The sequence below is a fragment of the Erinaceus europaeus genome, chromosome 10, assembly GCF_950295315.1.
Source record: "Erinaceus europaeus chromosome 10, mEriEur2.1, whole genome shotgun sequence".
NCBI classification, from domain to species: Eukaryota; Metazoa; Chordata; class Mammalia; order Eulipotyphla; family Erinaceidae; genus Erinaceus; species Erinaceus europaeus.
In genome coordinates this window covers 102,381,843-102,400,482 of record NC_080171.1, presented here as the reverse complement: position 1 = coordinate 102,400,482, position 18,640 = coordinate 102,381,843, and the positions used below count along the sequence as shown (strand labels likewise).

At 45.7% G+C, this 18,640-nt stretch overlaps 2 protein-coding genes across 7 annotated transcripts in view; both read right to left on the bottom strand.

Moving 5' to 3' along the window:
* GPR107 (G protein-coupled receptor 107) overlaps positions 1–18,640 on the bottom strand; it is a 352,434-nt gene that overhangs the window by 263,738 nt on the left and 70,056 nt on the right. The window lies entirely within an intron of this gene.
* USP20 (ubiquitin specific peptidase 20) overlaps positions 1–18,640 on the bottom strand; it is a 55,356-nt gene that overhangs the window by 23,048 nt on the left and 13,668 nt on the right. For 5 of the 6 annotated variants that reach the window (XM_060200327.1, XM_060200329.1, XM_060200328.1 and 2 more), the window contains exons 2-8: positions 17,315–17,412; positions 14,139–14,235; positions 6,305–6,358; positions 4,058–4,120; positions 3,596–3,727; positions 2,700–2,793; positions 2,229–2,298 (exon numbers count right to left, since the gene is read on the bottom strand). In XM_060200327.1, coding sequence (XP_060056310.1) covers positions 2,229–2,298; positions 2,700–2,793; positions 3,596–3,727; positions 4,058–4,120; positions 6,305–6,358; positions 14,139–14,219 — 494 coding nt within the window. In that variant the 5' untranslated portion in view covers positions 14,220–14,235; positions 17,315–17,412. Of the gene's footprint in view, positions 1–2,228; positions 2,299–2,699; positions 2,794–3,595; positions 3,728–4,057; positions 4,121–6,079; positions 6,191–6,304; positions 6,359–14,138; positions 14,236–17,314; positions 17,413–18,640 lie in introns of those variants that run through there. The other variant, XM_060200333.1, reaches the window with a different exon arrangement.

Below are 18,640 nucleotides of genomic sequence, written 5' to 3'. Positions count from 1 at the left end.
GTAATAAAATAAAATAAAATGAAATAAAATTTTAAAAAGGCTAGTAGTGGGAGTCGGTTGGTAGCACAGAAGCTTAAGTGCAGATGGTGCAAAGCGCAAGGACCAGCTTAAGGATCCCGGTTTGAGCCCCCGGCTCCCCACCTGCAGGGGAGTCACTTCACAGGCAGTGAAGCAGGTCTGCAGGTGTCTATCTTAATCTCCCCCTCTCTGTTTTCCCCTCCTCTCTCCAATTCTCTCGGTCCTATCCAACAGTGATGACATCAATAACAACAACAATAAAACAACAAGGGCAACAAAAGGGAATAAATAAATATTAAAAAATTAAAAAAAGAAGACTAGTAGTCAAGTAGGTAGGCACTTCTTGTGGCAGTGGGTTCTTGTTACCCTCTGCAACCAGGAGTGCCTGTAGATGGAATTGGAGAAGCTTTTGCTTAGTGAAGCAAGTAAGGAGGTGAAAGACAACTACAGTGGTTTCACTCATATGCAGAATATAGAGAATTGAACACATGAATGTGAAAAAAAATGCCAACCTATATCTAAGATTGTGCGAGAACTATAATGGTTATCCACAGGAGTGGGGGTGAGGTTAGGGGTAGGGACACAGAATTTTGGTGACAGGAATGGTGAAAAATGAAAATTGTGAACCATTACTCAATAAAGCTCTAAAGTTACAGAGAAAGAGAGAGACAGAGACCCAACTAATGTACAAAAACAAACAAACAAAAGACAATCTGGACACAAGCATACATGGAGGAACAATGACATGCCAGCCCAGGGGGAAGGTAGCTATAACCAACCAAGGAGAACCCAGCCCTGCTGAGGCCCTGCTCATGGACTCCCCCCTCTCAGAACTGAGAATACATTCTGTTGGGTAAGTCACCCAGCCTGTGGCACTTTATGATGACCCAGAGAAATTAATGCAACCCCCCCCCTTCTCTCCCTGGTCAGTGAGCCCCTCACTTGAGAGACCTGGGGTCAGGGTACAGCTGTTGTGTGAACAAGAATCAACACCTGTTCCTTGTGTTCTCCCATTCTGCAGAAGCCTCTCTTACCTGGAAGTAAGTTTCCTACCCTGATTTTTCTTATTTCAAGGGGGAAAACACGATCTCATTACTTAATACAACTTACTGTACAAAAACTAGGGGGAAAAAAAGACTGGTCACTGGGAGCAGTAGTTTATAGTGTAGTTTATAGTGTACCTCAGTGGTAACCCCGGTGACAGAAAGAAATAGAGAGAGAATACAGAAAAGAAAATATCAACCACCCTTGATAGCTTTGCAAAATAAGAAGAGCTACTTTGAAGATTTGGGGCAGATTCCAGAATTTTTCATGCAAACACATCCATTTCCTCCCTTCTTTCTTCATACAAATACATTCTGGCTCCCTGCCAAGTGGGACACTGGGTGCCAGCAGAGGAGACATCCTCATGGAGTTTACAGCCTATCTTAGGTGGGAATGAATGCACCCTCCCCTAGACAACACTGCACTATATCTATATAAAGCTTTTCTCCATTTACCACATTCGGAACCTCTTCCCATTTCAAAAGAATAATATAGCATTTGGGGGCTGGGCAGTAGTGCACCGGTTAAGCACACATGGCGCAAAGCATAAGAACTGGCGTAAGGATTCTGGGTCAAGCCCCAGGCTCCCCACCTGCAGGGTGGTTGCTTCACAAGCGGTGAAGCAGGTCTGCAGGTGTCTGTCTTTCTTTCCCCCTGTCTTCCTGTCCTCTCTCAATCTCTCTGTCCTTTCCAAAAACAACGACAGCAATAACAATGATAATAATAACAACAACGATAAACAACAAGGGCAACAAAATGGAAAAAATGGCCTCCAGGAGCAGTGTGGACTTGTAGTGCAGGCATCAAGGCCCAGGAATAACCCTGGAGGCAAAAAAAAAAAAAAAAGAATAATATACCAATTTGACTAGCACTCACTGTAAAGCTAACCTACAAGGAATGTATGACCCTAAGGCCTTTTACATAGTTTTCAATTAGCAACAGAATGACAATCATCTTCACAGCTCAATGCAACTTGGGGTTATGTCCCAGGAGAAACTTTCAGTGAGAGGGAGTGCTGGGTCAAAGGGCACACAAGCTTTAGGAATTTTGATGTGTGTCCATATATACAGGCCTAGGTGTATCTGGAAACAACAGTCTGGGGGCTGCTGCTGTTTTGGGGGCTCTGTCAGGGATCGTCTCCTACCTCCCAGGAGGTGACAACCTACCAATTGGAGAGGGCCTGCAGCGCAGCATTCATGTAGCAGGAATTGCCAAGGTTCTTCATGCCCGTGAGGCCTGAGGAACAATGTACGGGGGGGAGAGGAAGTGGGTGTGCCACCCAGGTGAGAGGCCTCCCCGTTCGTCCTGGGTGAACAGCCATGACACTCAAGTCCCCAGGACCCAATCAGAGAAGGGCATGAGTGGCTAGTGTCCCACTCCAGAAAGCTGCCAAGGAAGTGAATATGGTGCCCAGCCACATGGTTATGGATACCTGTGTGTAGCTGTCCTCTCTGTACAGACGAGGAAGCTGGGTGCACAGGGGCTGGGATAGGCAGGGAGGACTGCCGGGTCTGGGATGAGCTGGGTGGGTGGCACTTCAGGGGAGCCTCCAGTGTTTGGTCACACTGCCCTTCCTAGCCCCTAGGGAGGACCTGGGCTTGGCCCAATAGCTCCACCCCTACTCTGGGGAACATTACCTCGAGGTTTCAGGTCGTCTTCTGATTCGGACTCTCCTTCATCAGCCACAGCAATCGGAACAGCTTTCAGAGGGTGAAAGGGTAGTGGAGAGTCCTGTGTCAAAGAACCAGAGTGAAGAAAACAGGGGTGAGGAGGGAACGGGACTGGAGTCAGGGACTCAGGGCTCCTGGGGAAAGGCCAGCCCCCAGCCCACAGCCGGAGCCTGCACGGAGTCTGTCCCTTTGAGCACAGCACATATGGACTAAGATGGCTCGGGTGGTCTCACCCTATTTGCATTTTATTTATAATAATGATTTTATTTATTCATTTATATTACTTTACTCATAATAAACCTGGGAAAAACAGAAAGAAAAAACAACATGCAAACCAACTTTCCTGAGTCAATCACTGTTAATAGTCTGTATCTATGCAGATTTTTAACTGTGCATATAATGCTCCCACCCCAAAAAAAAGGTAATAAACAGCATGGTATTGTATCTACTGTGCCATGGCCTTTTTTGTAAAATCTCTACCATGTCTGCCAACGTGCTCCAGGGACACTCACTGAGCATCTCTCCTGTGACAATTACTGCATGTCTGTGGAGCACTCAAGCATGCTTCCCATTCTCCACCACCCTGAGATGCTCCAGGCTGGCCCATCCTGGCAGCTAACTGTACCTTCCACCTCGAAGTACTCACACCATGCTGGTCGTACACCATCTGGGAAGATTCTAGGTGTTTCCATGGAGAAACACACTGGAGTGAGTACCAGGATTGCTTGGGGCATGATGTTTTAGATCTATGGTTGTCAGTGGCTCTCCATAGACCTGGGTTTGTGCCCAACAGCTGGTCACATTACCCCATCACCATCAACATGTGCCATCAACTACAATGATCCTGAAAAGCATCCCCTCACCTGCTCCAAGAATTTGAGTGAGGGGCCTGCCATGTGCACTGCCAGCTGCTGCTCCAGGAACACCTCCTTCTCACAGGCATAACACCACACCCGGAATGTGGTCAGGTTCACAGTCAAGTTGTGCTTTTTCACCTAGAGGGTAAGATCCCAAGGGAAACAAGAATGCATGGGTCTCCCAGGTGCCCACAGTCTGCCCAGGGACTGCCTCAGCTCTAGGGAAAAGGCAACATCGGGACAGAAGCCTGGAAGCTCCAAGTTTGCTCCTGTTCCAGACAGGAGTGCCTGTAGCCGACTGTTTATTGGAGACACACATGTACTTTATCTCTGCTTCTTTCAGCAACCTTGCTATGATCTCCCCATTTTATAGACAGTCACTGAGGCTCAGAGGGATACAGAGCATGTGGAGATATCTAGACCTGGGGTTTGAACCCCAGATTGGCAACCTGCAGCCTTCACACTCACCTGGGCATGAATGGTACTGTGGTTAGCAAAGGATTCTCCACAGCCAACGTAGGGGCAGGAGACCTGGGGAGGAGGGGGAGGAGAGTGGGTGGGGCTAGCCAGGAGGATGGTGCCAGTGCAGTGAGTGCCAGTACATCAGTGAGTCTCAACTCAACCCCACAAAGGCTGGAACCCTGCCCCCTGCATGAACCCCAAAGCCCATGCTGGATGAAGACAGTCACCATAAAATCTGTCCCTGCCCTCTGAGTGAGATGAGCAGGGTACCCAGCTACTGTTACTCTCCTGAAAGAACTCCCACCCCCACCCCCTCAAAGCTGTAGCTAGACCCAAGCAAAGGTGAGGCCTGGTGTTTGCTGTGTATACACTCCCACACTTAACTTGCTCCGTTCTTTGTTCTTTTTTTTTTAAACCTATTTTTAATCTCTATTTATTGAATAGAGACAGCCAGAAATTGAGAAGGGGGAGACAGAGAGGAAGACAGAGAGACACCTGCAGCACTGTTTCATCATTTATAAAACTTTCCCCTGCAGATGGAGACTGGGGGCCCAAACCCAGGTCCTTGCACACTGTAACATGTGCGCTCAACCAGGTGCGCCACCACCCGGCCCCTCCACTTGCTCCTTTCTCACTAAAACTCTGATGGGCCAATTAGAGAGAGCCACACTTCTGATGAGGGAGCCTGGGCCTCACACCCAATTCTAGTGGAGCATGCCAAATGGGCAGGGATGGTTGGAAGCCACTAAGACCCCAGTGCCCCAGAGTTCTGTGTGTTCCTGAAGACCCTGCGTTTGGCCTTGCAGTCTCCATCCCAAATCAGTCCATCCTCCAACTTGCCAGCTAAATGGCTCACTTGGCTAGTGTGCTGCTTTAGCACAAGTGCGACTCAGGTTTGAGCCCAGCCCCCGCCACACCGAAGGAAGCTTCAGTGCTGTGGTCTCTCTCCCTCTGTCCTTCTCTAGCTGAAAAAGTCAGCCTGGAGTGATGATGCCCTGATAATGAGAGAAAAAAAAGGGTGTGTGTGTGTGTGAAGAAATTCCAGTTATAGTAATTTTCAGCATGACTGATAAATGGGATATATTATTGAAGAAAATCTGGAAAATACTATGCAGTTAGAGAAGGAGGAGAAGGGGAAGGGGAAAAAGAAAAAGTAACATGCAATTCTACCATTTAGAGAAAAGAGCATGCTTTGCCATACCTATTGTTGATCGATTTAATAAGCAGCAATCACCCAAATATAAATAGTTTACGGGCAACCACCTAGTGTCTCACACTCATCTCTAACCCCAGGAGAGCTGTCACTAGCTGCCACTAGCTGATCCATCGCAAGCTCCCCCAAGGTGCACTTCACACCTTACCTGAATTTTTCTTTTACATTTTTATTACCCTTATTTATTGATTGGATAGAGATAGCCAAAAATTAAGAGGAACAGGGGTGACCAGAGAGACACCTGCAACACTGCTTCACTACCTGTGAAGTTTTACCCCTGCAGGTGGGGACTGGGGCTTGAACTTAGGCCCTTGTATATTATTATTATTATTATTATTATTATTATTATTTTACCAGAGCACTGCTCAGCTCTGGCTTATGGCAGTGTAGGGGATTGAACCTGGGACTTGAAAGCCTCAGGATGAAAGTTTCTTTGCATAACCATTATGCTCTACCCCCACCCTGGCCCTTGTGTATCGTAACATATGAGCTCAACCAGGTGCACCACCAACCGGCCCCTACCTTGTTTGAATTTTTCATAAAGACTTTATTTACTTATAGAGACAGAGGCAAAAAGGCAGGAAAAGAGTAAGACACCACAACACTGAAGCTTCCTTCAATGCAGTGGGGCTGGGCTCCAAGCTAGGTTGGTTGTACACATGGCAAAGCAATGCACTATCCAAGTGAGAGATTTTGCCAGCTCTTGTTTTATTTAATTTGAGCTGCACATGTGAGAGAGAGTTGTCCAACCCAGAGACTGATGCACCTAGGAAGTGGAGCCAGGGCTCAGTCAAAGAGCGACCCCCCTCCCACACCGCCGCTCTTAGGTGCGAAGGCAGGATGATCATTCAGTCCCGGATCTCCTTTGTCATCTTTCATGCCAGCAAAGGAGCTCACTGGCCGCAGTCCACTTCTTGGTTCAGATGCTGCACCCAAGACATCCATGCTGTGTGACCCTGCCCCAGGTGCCCAGCAAGACCCAGGGAAGTTGAATCTCTCAACCCCCAGGAGAGAGACCAACAGCTGCTGGGACATTTTACCTGGAGACAGGCCCACAGGTTGGGTCCGGTGACACCACATGACCGACAGGTTCCCTGTGTGAGTTAAGAGAGAAAGAGCAGTGTGAGCAGCTGTGGGAGGCTGCAACAGAGCGCACGCCTGGCTCCTCCCAGTTGCTGCCAATGGACAGAAGCCTAGAGTCTCCGCTTAGCAGCCAGGGAGGTGGCTCCATGGTAGAGTACAGGCCTTGCACTATAAGTCCTGGGTTTAATCCCTTGCACCACATATGCTGGAGTGATGTGTTATCTCTCTCTAATTAACTGGTGTGATTTTTTTCTTTTTTTTTTAAATATTTATTTTATTTATTTATTCCCTTTTGTTGCCCTTGTTGTTTTATTGTTGTAGTTATTATTGTTGTTGTCGTTGTTGGATAGGACAGAGAGAAATGGAGAGAGGAGGGGAAGACAGAGAGGAGGAGAGAAAGATAGACACCTGCAGACCTGCTTCACCGCCTGTGAAGCGACTCCCCTGCAGGTGGGGAGCCGGGGTTCGAACCGGGATCCTTATGCCGGTCCTTGTGCTTTGCGCCACCTGAGCTTGACCCGCTGCTCTACAGCCCGACTCCCTGATTTTTTTTTCTTTTTTAAAAAAAATATTTATTTATTATTGGATCGAGACAGAGAGAAACTAAGAGGGGTAGGGAGAGAGAGGGAAAGAGACAGAGACATGGGTTGCATTGGATCGACCTTCTCGTGGTGCATCCCGTGAGTACCCATTCATTGGGGAAACTGACGATCCTTCCTAGCCGACTGAATCCACATGGATCCCAGTCACTTTCAAAGCCAGCAACAAGCAGCTCCTGACAGCTTTGCTGTTGACTGGCTACGGAAGAAGGGCAAACGCTAGAAGAAGAAGACAGAGACACACCTGCAACCCTGCTTACCACTCGTGAAGCTTTCCCCCTGCAGGGGGGGCCCAGGGCTTGAAATCTGGCTGTGTGCTTAACGAGATGCGCCACCACCTGGACCTATAAGGGATTTTCTGAAAGAATGGCAAAATAGTTCACGTGGATAGTGTGCTGCTTTGCCGTGCACAGGACCCATGTTTGAGGCTGGCCCCCGCCCCACCATACTGAAGAAAGTTTTAGTGATGTGGTCTCTTTCTCTTTTTAAGTTGGTTTGCTTTTGATAGGGTCATAGAAAGTAAGGAGAAAGAGGCCACAGCACCAAAACTCCCTTCAATGTGGTGGGGGCCAGGCTTGAAACCGGGTCGCACACATGTCAAAGCAGTGCATTATCCAGTTGAGCTATTCTGTTAGCCCTCTGTGGTCTCTTTCACTTTCTGCCTTCTCTACTCTATTTAAAAATTAGGAGGAGGGCAGGGGAGACAGCATAATGGTTATGCAAACAGACTCATTCCTGAGGCTCCTAAATCCCAGGTTCAGTCCCCTGCACCACCATAAGCCAGAGCTGAGCAGTGCTCTGGTGTTTCTCTCTGTCTCCCTCTCTGAATCTCTCTCAAAAGTAAAATAAATAAAATATTTTTTAAAAATAAGGGAGTCGGGCGGTAACTCAGTGGGTTAAGCGCAGGTGGCGCAAAGCACAAGGACCTGCAGGGGAGTCGCTTCACAGGCGGTGAAGCAGGTCTGCAGGTGTCTATCTTTCTCTCCTCCTCTCTGTCTTCCCCTCCTCTCTCCATTTCTCTCTGTCCTATCCAGCAACGATGACATCAGTAACAACAATAATAACTATAACAATAAAACAACAAGGGTAACAAAAAGGAATAAATGAATAAATATTTAAAAAGTAAAGTAAAATAAAATGAAATAAAAATTAGGAGAAGGAAGTAGTGGAGAAGGAGGAGGTGGCAAGGAGGGTGGAGGGGGAGGAGAGAAGCCAGGTCTTAAAGACCTTACCTCAGAACAGCTGGCACTAGCTGCTCTCAAGTTCCCCAAGGCATAAATAATTTACACCTTGTTAGAATTATTCTTTTCTTTTTCTTTCTTCTTTTTTTAATTTAATTAATTTATTTCCCCTTTTTGTTCCCCTTGATTTTATTGTTGTTGTAGTTACTGTTGTTGTTATTAATGTCATCATTGTTAGATAGGACAAGAGAGGAAATGGAGAGAGGAGGAGAAGACAGAGAAGGGAGAGAAAGACAGACAACTGCAGACCTGCTTCACTACTTGTGAAGTGACTCCCCTGCAGGTGGGGTGCCGGGGGCTCGAACCGCGATCCCTACCCTGGTCCTTGCGCTTTGCGCCACCTGTGCTTAACCCCCTGTGCTACCACCTGACTTCCTTTTTTTTTTTTTATTTTTTTTTTTAACCAGAGCACTGCTCAGCTCTGGATTTCTGGCTTATGATAGTGCAAGTGATTGAACCTGGCACTTTGGAGCCTCAGACATGAGAGTCTCTTTGCATAACCATTATGCTATCTACCCCCCATCCCTTGTTTAATTTTTTCTTGAAGAATTATTTATTTATTTAGATAGAGGCAGAGGCAGAAAGGCAGCGATAGAGTGAAAGATACCACAGCACTGAAGCTTCCTTCAACACAGTGGGAGCTAGCCTCAAAGCTAGGTTGTGAACATGGCCAAGCAGTGTACTCACTATTGCAGTGAGATATTTTGCCAGCCCTTGTTTTACTTTTTATTTTAATATTTTATTTATTAATGAGAGGGATAGGAGAAAAGGGAAAGAACCAAATATGACTCTGGTACATGTGTTGCCAGGGATTGAACTTGGGACCTCATGCTTGAGAATTTAATGCTTTATCCACTGTACTATCTCCCAGACCAACAACCAACCCTTCCTTGTTTTATTTAATTTGAGCTTGAGAGAGAAAGAGAGAGAGAGAGAGAGTCCATTTTTCTGCACTTTCTCCTCTTCCCATTAGCTGGAAAGTAGCAACAGCTGTGGTGGCAGGCGGGGCTGAAGCATCCACCTTGAACTCAAGAGATGAGAGGCACTATACTGCCACCTCTGGACTGTAAAGCGAGAAGTAAACTTCTCTCATTCAAACCACCATTCAGGGCTTCATTGTTACAACAATTCAAACTGCATCTTAAATAATTTTGTATGTGCATGTTTAGAACAGCAGTTCCCAACTGAGCTTCCTCAACGCAGTGATGTGCCCGGGTTAGTTGTGGAATCGTTCCAAGAGCCGCTCTCTGCCGCAGTGGCAACATCAGGCTCACAGCGAGAGCAGACAAGTCAACTCAGTTTCTTTACACACTGCTCACACAAAACTGCCACCAGTCTGTGTAGCACACATCCCATGAAGAAACCCTTTCGTAAAAAAAAAAAAAAAAAAGAAAGAAAGAAACCCTTTCCTGGGTGAGAAATCGTGGGTCAGGGAGGTCACTCTTCACTAGAGCAGGATCAGAAAGGGAAATTGATGAATACAAGGAACACAATTCCTTCTGGGAAAGCCTGGTTTCTGCTGGAAAGGTGGCCAGGTTGGCCTCAAAGCCTGAACAGAAGATTCTCATTCCCATTAACCCCTGATTCTGGCTGTGCCTATAAAGTCAGAATGAGAACTCTTAGGAAAGCCGAGAGGAAACCGTCCATCCCGTGTTGGAGCTGAGGCCCCCGACCTGTGACTGAGGGGTTTCTCGCTGAGGATGCTGTGGGTATCCAGATGTCCATCTATTCACTGAACTCAGCGCACCAGCTCTTTCTAATCTGTAACCTCTTTTGTGATTTTCTGGTTTCACTACTACCCCTGGGTACTTATTTCTCCTTTCAGTCATTTGAACAGTATCAGTGCTGCATGCTTGTTTCAGCAATTCAAATGATACTCCTGTATTGAATATAATTTTTATTTTATGTTTTTAAATATTCATGAGAGCGAGAACCAGAACATTACCTATGGCACATATGATGCCAGCAATCAAACTTAAGGGCTCTCTACCTGCTGCATAACCTCCCAGGCCACTACTGTGTATAACTTTTAAATACACCACATATAATATGTGTGCTAATCAGAAGTATACCCTTTACATTTTATTTTTATGTAAGTATATGTACATACATTGGGGATGTATGATTACTTAGTAAATATAAGATCATACTACAACTGTTTCTCTGTAGCACACGTCTTTTAAAAAATATTTATTTATGGGGACTGGACAGAGGTGCACTGGGTTAAGTGCACATAGTGCGAAGTGCAGAGACTGGCATAAGGATCCCAGTTCGAGCCCCCAGATCCCCACCTGCAGGGGAGTTGCTTTACAAGTGGTGGAGCAGGTCTGCAGGTGTCTATCTTTCTCTCTCCCTCTCTATCTTCCCCTCCTCTCTCAATTTCTCTCTGTCCTACCCAACAACAACAGCAGCAACAACAACCAAAAAATGGAAAAAAATGTGTGTGGTCCAGGAGGTGGCACAGTGGCTAAAGCACTAGACTCTCAAGCATAAGGTTCTGAGTTCAAAACCCAGCACCACATGAACCAGACTAGTGTCTGATTCTTTCTCTCTCTCTTATCTTTATCATTAATAAATAAAATCTTTTTAAAAAATGGAAAAATGGCTGCTAGGACAGTAGATTCATAATACAGACACTAAGCCCCAGCGATAACCCTGGAGGAACATATATGTAATTTTTAATTTGATAGGACAGAAATTGAGAGGAAAGGGAAGACAGAGAAGAATACAGAGAGAAACGCCAGCAGCTTTGCTTCATTGCTTGTGAAGCTTCCCCTCTGCAGGTGGGAACTGGGGGCTTAAACCTGGGTCTTTGTGCATGGTAAAACGTGCATTTAAGCAGTTGTGGTATCACCCAGCAACCAGTGGCACACGTCTATTTACGGATATTCTTCCTGTCTGCACTGAGAAACTGCAGCAGGGCGAGAAGATAGCACAAGACTTATACAAAAAGACTTTCATGCCTGAGGCTCCCAAGTCCCAGTTTCAACCCTCAGCACCATAAGCCAGAGCTAAGCAGTGCTCTGGTAAAAAAATGAATGAAAAAAAAAATGAAGATATCACACCTCATTCTTTGCAGTAAATGCACAGGGTTTCACACAATGGACATGACACATATGCTCACTATTCCCTTCTCAAGAACTATCTAAAACTGCCACTCACTTTCCCCTTTTCACAAGCACTGATCAATAAACCTGCTATCTCCGTCCCTTTAAAAGTGGCACTTACATTTTTACAAGATAAATTCCCAAGTGTGGAACTGCTCCCCTAAAGGTCAGTGACCCCAGCCCCATTACAGTAAGTGTGGTTCCTTCTCTCCATCCCTGTCAGCACTGAGGGACATGCTCTGTGTTGTGCCCATCTGAAAATGTCAGCATTTTCACTAATATCCTTGAGCACTAGTTTCACTAAACATCTTTTTTCCTCACTCTCTCAGCTAATTTCTTCCATGATAAGCTACCTGTCCATATCCTGGCCCCTCCTAGGTATTTATTTATTTATTTATTTATTCACTTTTGTTGCCCTTGTTGTAGTCGTTGTTGAACAGAGAGAAATGGAGAGAGGAGGGGAGACAGGGGGAGAGAAAGACAGACACCTACAGACCTACTTCACCACCTGTGAAGTGACTCCCCAGCAGGTGGGGAGCAGGGGGCTCAAACCGGGATCCTTACTCTGGTTCTTGTGCTTTGCACCACCTGTGCTTAACCCGCTGCCCTACTGACCGACTCCCCCTCCTAGGTTATTAAAGAGTGCTGGTTTCATTTTGTATTAACAGAGGCTGGGTTCGTGGAGAGATGTGTAAGATACACTCTGAAGTGCAGGTGTGATAGCTCTTCACTCTTCTTTTTCTTCCTACCTCAGAAGCACTCAGTCAAACTCCCCACGTTCTTCCTCCCTCTTCCCATCTGCTTCACTTCCTCCATGCATCCCTGTCTCCTCTGGAGGATAAATAATTTCAGGTTAACCCACTCCAAAAGAAGTCCAGCAACGGGAGTCAGGCAGTAGGTAGCACAGTGGGTTAAGCGCACAGGGTACAAAGCACAAAGGACTGCCGCAAGGATCCCGGTTTGAGCCTCTAGCTCCCCACCTGCAGGGGAGTCACTTCACAAGTGGTGAAGCAGGTCTGCAGGTGTCTGTCTTTCTCTCCGTTTTCTCTCTGTCCTATCCATCAACAATGACAGCAAAAGTAACTACAACAACAAAGCAACAAGGGCAACAAAAGGGAATAAATAAATAAATAAATAAATAAATATTAAAAAATTTTTAAAAGAATAAGTCCAGCATTATAAATGTTAATGTACCAGGGCCTGGCTTGGCCCACCTCTTGAGGCAAAATGTAGTTTGAAGAACCTTAGCCTCAGGCAGGCTCAGAATGAACCCAGGATCTGCTCAGTCAGGGAGGTAGGTCACCCATTATTCTGCAGCAGGAGAGGAGAGCCTGCAGGCCAGTTAGGAATGGGCCCCTGAGGACTCTACTCCTGGGGGTCCGCCGAGCACCTAGCCCTGCCTAGTTCTTCTTCTTCTTCTAGCGTTTGCCCTTCTTCCTTAGCCAGTCAACAGCGTCAGGTTGAGCTAAGCAGTGACCTCTCTGAGCCCGTTTGCTACAGCATCATTTGCATGGGCAGAGACTGCAGAGAACCCGGGAGGACCCCCCAGGGAGCAGAGTCAGAGTGCACACAGTAAAAGGCGATGCAGCTCCCAGAGAGGAGAATGCTGACTGGACTGGTGTAAGAGCACCCCGAGATATACAGTCACGGGAATCAAGCAGGCTACATGGGAGTCTGCAGGAAATTATTAAGAGGGAAAATGAAAAATGAGATGTTTGCATGTATTTGTACAAAGACACTCTTGAAAAGAAACTAATGTTGGTGACTATCGGAGGGCGGGTAAGAAAGTGGACACAAGGAATGTGTATGGGCATATCTTTTCATCGCATTTCAGTTCTGAACTATGTGAAAGTGCTATTATTTAATTACTTAATTAATTTTATTTTTTTGCCTCCAGGGTTATCACTGGGACTCGGTGCCTGCACTACAAATTGATTGCTCCTGGAAGCAATTTTTTCCTTTTTTGTTGTCCTTGTTTATCACTGTTATTACTGTTGTTGTTGTTGGATAGGACAGAGAGAAAAGGAGAGAGAGATGAGGAAGACAAGAGAGGGGGAGAGACAGATAGACACCTGCAGACCTGCTTCACTGCTTGTGAATTGACCCCCCCTGCAGGTGGGGAGCCGGGGCTCGAACTGGGATCCTTGCACCGGTCCTTGTGCTTAGCACCAAATGAGCTTAATCCACTGTACTACCACCTAGCTACCTATTTTTTAGACATCATTTAATTAAATATTTATTTATTGACTAGAAACAGAGAAATTGAAAGGGAAGAAGAGGTAGAGAAGAAGAGAGAAAGAGAGATAGAAGCAGCCCTACCTTACCACTTCTGAAACTTTCCCCCTGCAGGTAGGGACTGGAGGGTGGGGACCAGGGACTTGAACCTGGGTCCTTGCACATGGTTAACATATGTGCTCAAACTGGGTGTGCCACCGCCCAGCCCTCCTCAAAATATAGACAATGGCACACCCTCCCTACTCAACGCTTACCCATCTTCTCACTCTAGTATTCCCTGACAGCTCTTTGGGTCACATTTGTCAAGGCATTCATGGATGCTCAAAGCAGGACTGACTTCCTGTCTTGGAAAGGCTCTGTACACCGGGGTCCAACAGCTAATGGACAGAATATTAGTGGCTGCCAGATGCGCCAGTCTGTGATCATTAATGGCCATTAGGACACAGCCCCAGGAGAAAGTCTTCAGAATAGAGGCCAGCTTTTCCATTCACGCAAAAAGAATGAACAAAAGTTGTCAGGGAGCCCACTCTTCCATTGCTTCAGAAAGGTCTGTGCCTGGTAGCATGGCCCTGGGTGTGGACATCAGCTCTGTCAGGCCTGATCCTTTACCTTAGATTTGAGCAGCAAGTCCTCTTTGGTCACCTCCCCTATAGAATCAAGATGAGGGCAAAGGTCCTGGGAGTCCCCCATTCTGGCCTGGGCTCACCTACAAGAAAACACAGGGAGTCCTGGGTTAAAGGCAGCCACTTCTTGGGTGTGTGTGTGTGTGGGGGGGGAATACAGGGTTCCTGCTGGTTAAATATGTGACTTTGGTCTCAATCTCCATTGTGTCACATATCAGCCATAACCAGGAAGCTACTCACCTAAGTCTCACTTTTGTCTGAGAAATGAAGATAAAGATAACAGCTCTGCCAGTGAGTTGCTGGGCCGATTTACAGAGATAGATAAAACATGAGATGACTGGCACATGCCAGACACAGAGTAAACAGGTGCTAAATGTTGGGTGTGGTAGCTAGAATTACTGATAAGGTAAGAGGGATTTAGCTCAGTGGGAAAGTACATGATTCATTCATATTTATGAGGCACTGGGTAAAACCAGGCCACATCCAAAAAAAAAACAAAAAAAAAACTGGGAGTCGGGCAGTAGTGCAGCGGGTTAAGTGCAGGTGGCGCAAAGCATAAGGACCGACGTAAGGATCCCTGTTCGAGCCCCCGGCTCCCTGCCTGCAGGGGAGTCGCTTCACTAACAGTGAAGCAGGTCTGCAGGTGTCTTTCTCTCTCCCTCTCTGTCTTCCCCTCCTCTCTCCATTTCTCTCTGTCCTTTCCAGCAACGATGACATCAATAACAACAATAATAACTACAACAATAAAACAAGGGCAACAAAAGGGAATAAATAAATATTTTTAAAAATTACTAATAAGGAAGATGTAATCATTTTGCCCTCATATGGGGAGGTCCAACCCAGAAACTCCAAAACCATGAGTGGTTTTGTTTTTTGTTTCTTTTTTTATATTTATTTAATTAACTCGTTTATTTATTTATTTGACCAGGATCCTCACGCCAGTCCTTGCACTTTGAGCCACGAGTGCTAAACCTGCTGCGCTACCGCCCTAAGGTCTAGAGACTTTCCACCAAAAGGGCATCAGAGAGGGAAGGATAGAAAGGTTGGATGTCACACCCAGGTGGAGGGGCAAGGAGACAGACCAGTTGATAGGGCACGTCTTAACATGTGGGAGGCCCTGGGTTTAGTCCCCAACATCACCTAGGCATACCATTAACAGCAGCAAAGAGAACTCCATGGGTGGCGGAGCAATACTTTAGTCTCTTTTCTCCTCTCCCTTTCTCTCTCTATACAGATTTTTAAAATTTATTTATTTCTCATTGGCTAGAGACAGAGAGAAATTGAGAGGGGAGGGGAGTAATTGGTTGCACAGTGGGATAAGCACAGGTGGTGCAAAGTGTAAGGACCACCGTAAGGATCCTGGTTTGAGCCCCCAGCTCCCCACCTGCAGGGGAGTCGCTTCACAGACAGTGACGCAGGTCTGCAGGTGTCTATCTTTCTCTCTCCCTCTCTGTCTTCCCCTCCTCTCTCCATTTCTGTCTGTCTTATCCAACAATGATGACATCAATAACAACAACAATAAGAACTACAATAAAAAAACAAGGGCAACACAAGGAAATAAATAAAAATTTAAAAAAATTTTAAAAAACGAGAGGGGAGGAAGAGATAGAGAGGGAGAGAGAAAAAGAGATACCTATAGCCCTGTTTCACCACTCCTGAAGCTTTCCCCCTGCAGGTGGGGACCAGAAGTTTGAACCTGGGTCCCTGAGCATTGTAATGTGTATGCTTACGCAGGTGTGCTACTTTCTGGCCTGTGGAAATACACAGAAAAGTGGAAAGTACATAGGATTTTAATAATTTGGTTAGGGAGACAGCTCAGCAGTATCATGTATGAGGCTATTGGTTCATTCCCTGATAATAATGCTTTGATGCTGAGACACCAAATGCATGATATTTATGAAGCATATATATTCTTGTGGTATGTTTTGGACAACTTCCTGTGAAGTTGTTCATCATTTCAAAAGAAAATATTCAAGATGAAATAAATGCTTCTGTCACCCAGTATTTCAGCAGAAACTGTACACAGGAAGCTAACTGCTGATTCTAGTTCCATATTGTTGACCAGAAAGGTCCAAACTGACAAAAGATAGAAGCGTAGCTAAGAATGACTTAATCAAAGGCAGAGGATATGAGTCCAGTGGGTCCAGGTTGTGGGTCCCAAGGACCTTCTTGTAAATCCCCTCTCAGTCTCGAAAGGTCAGCTGGGGTTGGACTTACAGACTTGCAGCAAGAATATGAGTTACTAGAGACAGGGAGCCGGCACCAGAAATGCAGGATTTCATCAAAAGCTTCCCCAGTAACAGAGAAGGCAGCTGTGTTTAGTCTCATTTACAGACAAGGACTCTAGTGAGGACACAGGCATCAACACTAGAACAAAAGCTGGAATCTAAATCATTCAGACTGTTAGAGTGGCTCACGCCCTCTCTTTGTAGCTTATGGAAAATGTAAACGTGAGAATAGGCAGAACTGGCGACACGCTCCCCAGGGCCAGCACCCAGCTGCAATCAGTAACAGTCTTGTAGCTCTGATGTCATCTCCATTCCCCAAGGGGGAGGAAGTGATGTTTTGCAACAACTCCCATCACTTCATTCATATATTTTTTTTCTTAAAAGATAAGGAAAAAGGAGCTGGGTGGTGGCGCACTTGGTTGAGTGCATACATTACAGTGCACAAGGACCCCAGTTCAACTGGGGAATGTTATCCATGTACAAACTATTGTATTTACTGTTGAATCTAAAACATTAATTACCCAATAAAGAAATAAAAAAAAAGGACCCCAGATCAAGCCCCTGGTCCCCATCTACAGGGGAGAAGCTTCTCGGGTGGTGAAGCAGGGCTGCAGGTCTCTCTCTCTCTCCCTCCCTCCCTCTTTATTTGCACTTTCCTTCTCAATTTCTGCCTCTACCCCAAATAAATTATTATTTTTTATTTCTCTATTGGGGGATTACAGTTGACAGTGAAATACAATAGTCTGTACATGCATAACATTTCCACATAACAATACAACCCCCACTCGGTTAAGTAAACAATTTTTTTAGAAAAGATTCAGATACTGGGGGGGGGGGCAGATAGCTACAATTCCATTATATGACCTATAAAATAAAGCAGAGACACCAAGCTTCCTCCTGAATCCAAACTCAGATGCCATGCCTGAGGGCTTACCTGTGAGAACAAGGATGCCCAGGGGAAGCCACCACCACACACATCCTCCTCTGACAGCCAGCAGTAAGGGGTGGAGGGACAGGCCGCCTGAAGGGAACCTAAAAGAAAAACCAACACATCAAGCTATCTTGCCTGGCCAAGTCTCAATATTGTTTTGTGGGTTTTTTTTTAAAGATTTTATTTATTTATTTATTTATTTATTTATTTATTTATTTATGAGAAACATAGGAGGAGAGAGAAAGAGCCAGGCATCACTCTGGTACATGTACTGCCAGGGATTGAACTCAGGACCTCATGCCTGAGAGTCCAATGCTTTATCCACTGCGCCACCTCTCGGAACACTTGTGTTTTTTTTTAAGATCATTTTTAATTCTTTTTTAAAAACTTTATTTATTTATTGGATATAAATCAAGAGTGAAAGGGGAGATAGAGAGGTGGAGTGATAGAGAGACACCTGCAACACTGATTTATCACTCGCAAAGTTTTCCCCCTGCAGGTGGGGGCTGAAGGCACTGTAACATGTGTACTACCACCCAGCTCCAGGTATATAATTTCTACAAAAAAACAACAAAAAAGCCTACTGGGCTTTATATTAGATCAATTTCTGGAAAATGGGCTTTTTACCAATATTGGGACTTAAAGAATCTGGGTGGTGGCACACCTAGTTGGGCGCACATGTTACAACGTACAAAGACCTGGGTTCAAGCTCCCGGGCCTCAGCTGTAAGGGGAAAGTTTTGTAAGTGGTGAAGCAGTGTTGCGGTTGTCTCTCTCCCTCCTCTCTTGACTTCTGTCTCTATCCAATAAATAAAAAGATAATTTACTGAACAGTGCTCTGGTAAAAAAAAAAATGTAATTCTGATTCTGAAAGGCATGTAGGAAGAGACAGAAAATTGTAAATAAAGAAAGCAACAGACAGGTTGTCATCACCATCATCATTTTCTAGCAGAGCAAGCACTGCTCAGCTCTGGCTTACGATGGTGCAGGGCACTGAACCTGGGATTTTGGAGTCTTAGGCTTGAGAGTCTCTTTGCATAACCATTATGCTATCCACCTCTGCCCAAACAATTTTGAAAAACAAAGTTAGAAGGCTTTTACCTGTGGACTTAAGACTTTCCATAGGGGTCTGGAAAGACAGCATAGTAGTACTAAAGGCTTTTAGGCCTGATGCTCCAAGGTCCAAGGTCCAATCCCCAGTACCACCAGAAGCCAGAGCTGAGCAGTGCTCTGGGAACAACAACAAAAGTAACAGAAGTTTCCATGAAGCTCCAGCAGCCAGCAGCCATTGTGGTATTAGCTCCCAGAAGAATCTATTCTGTAGAATTAG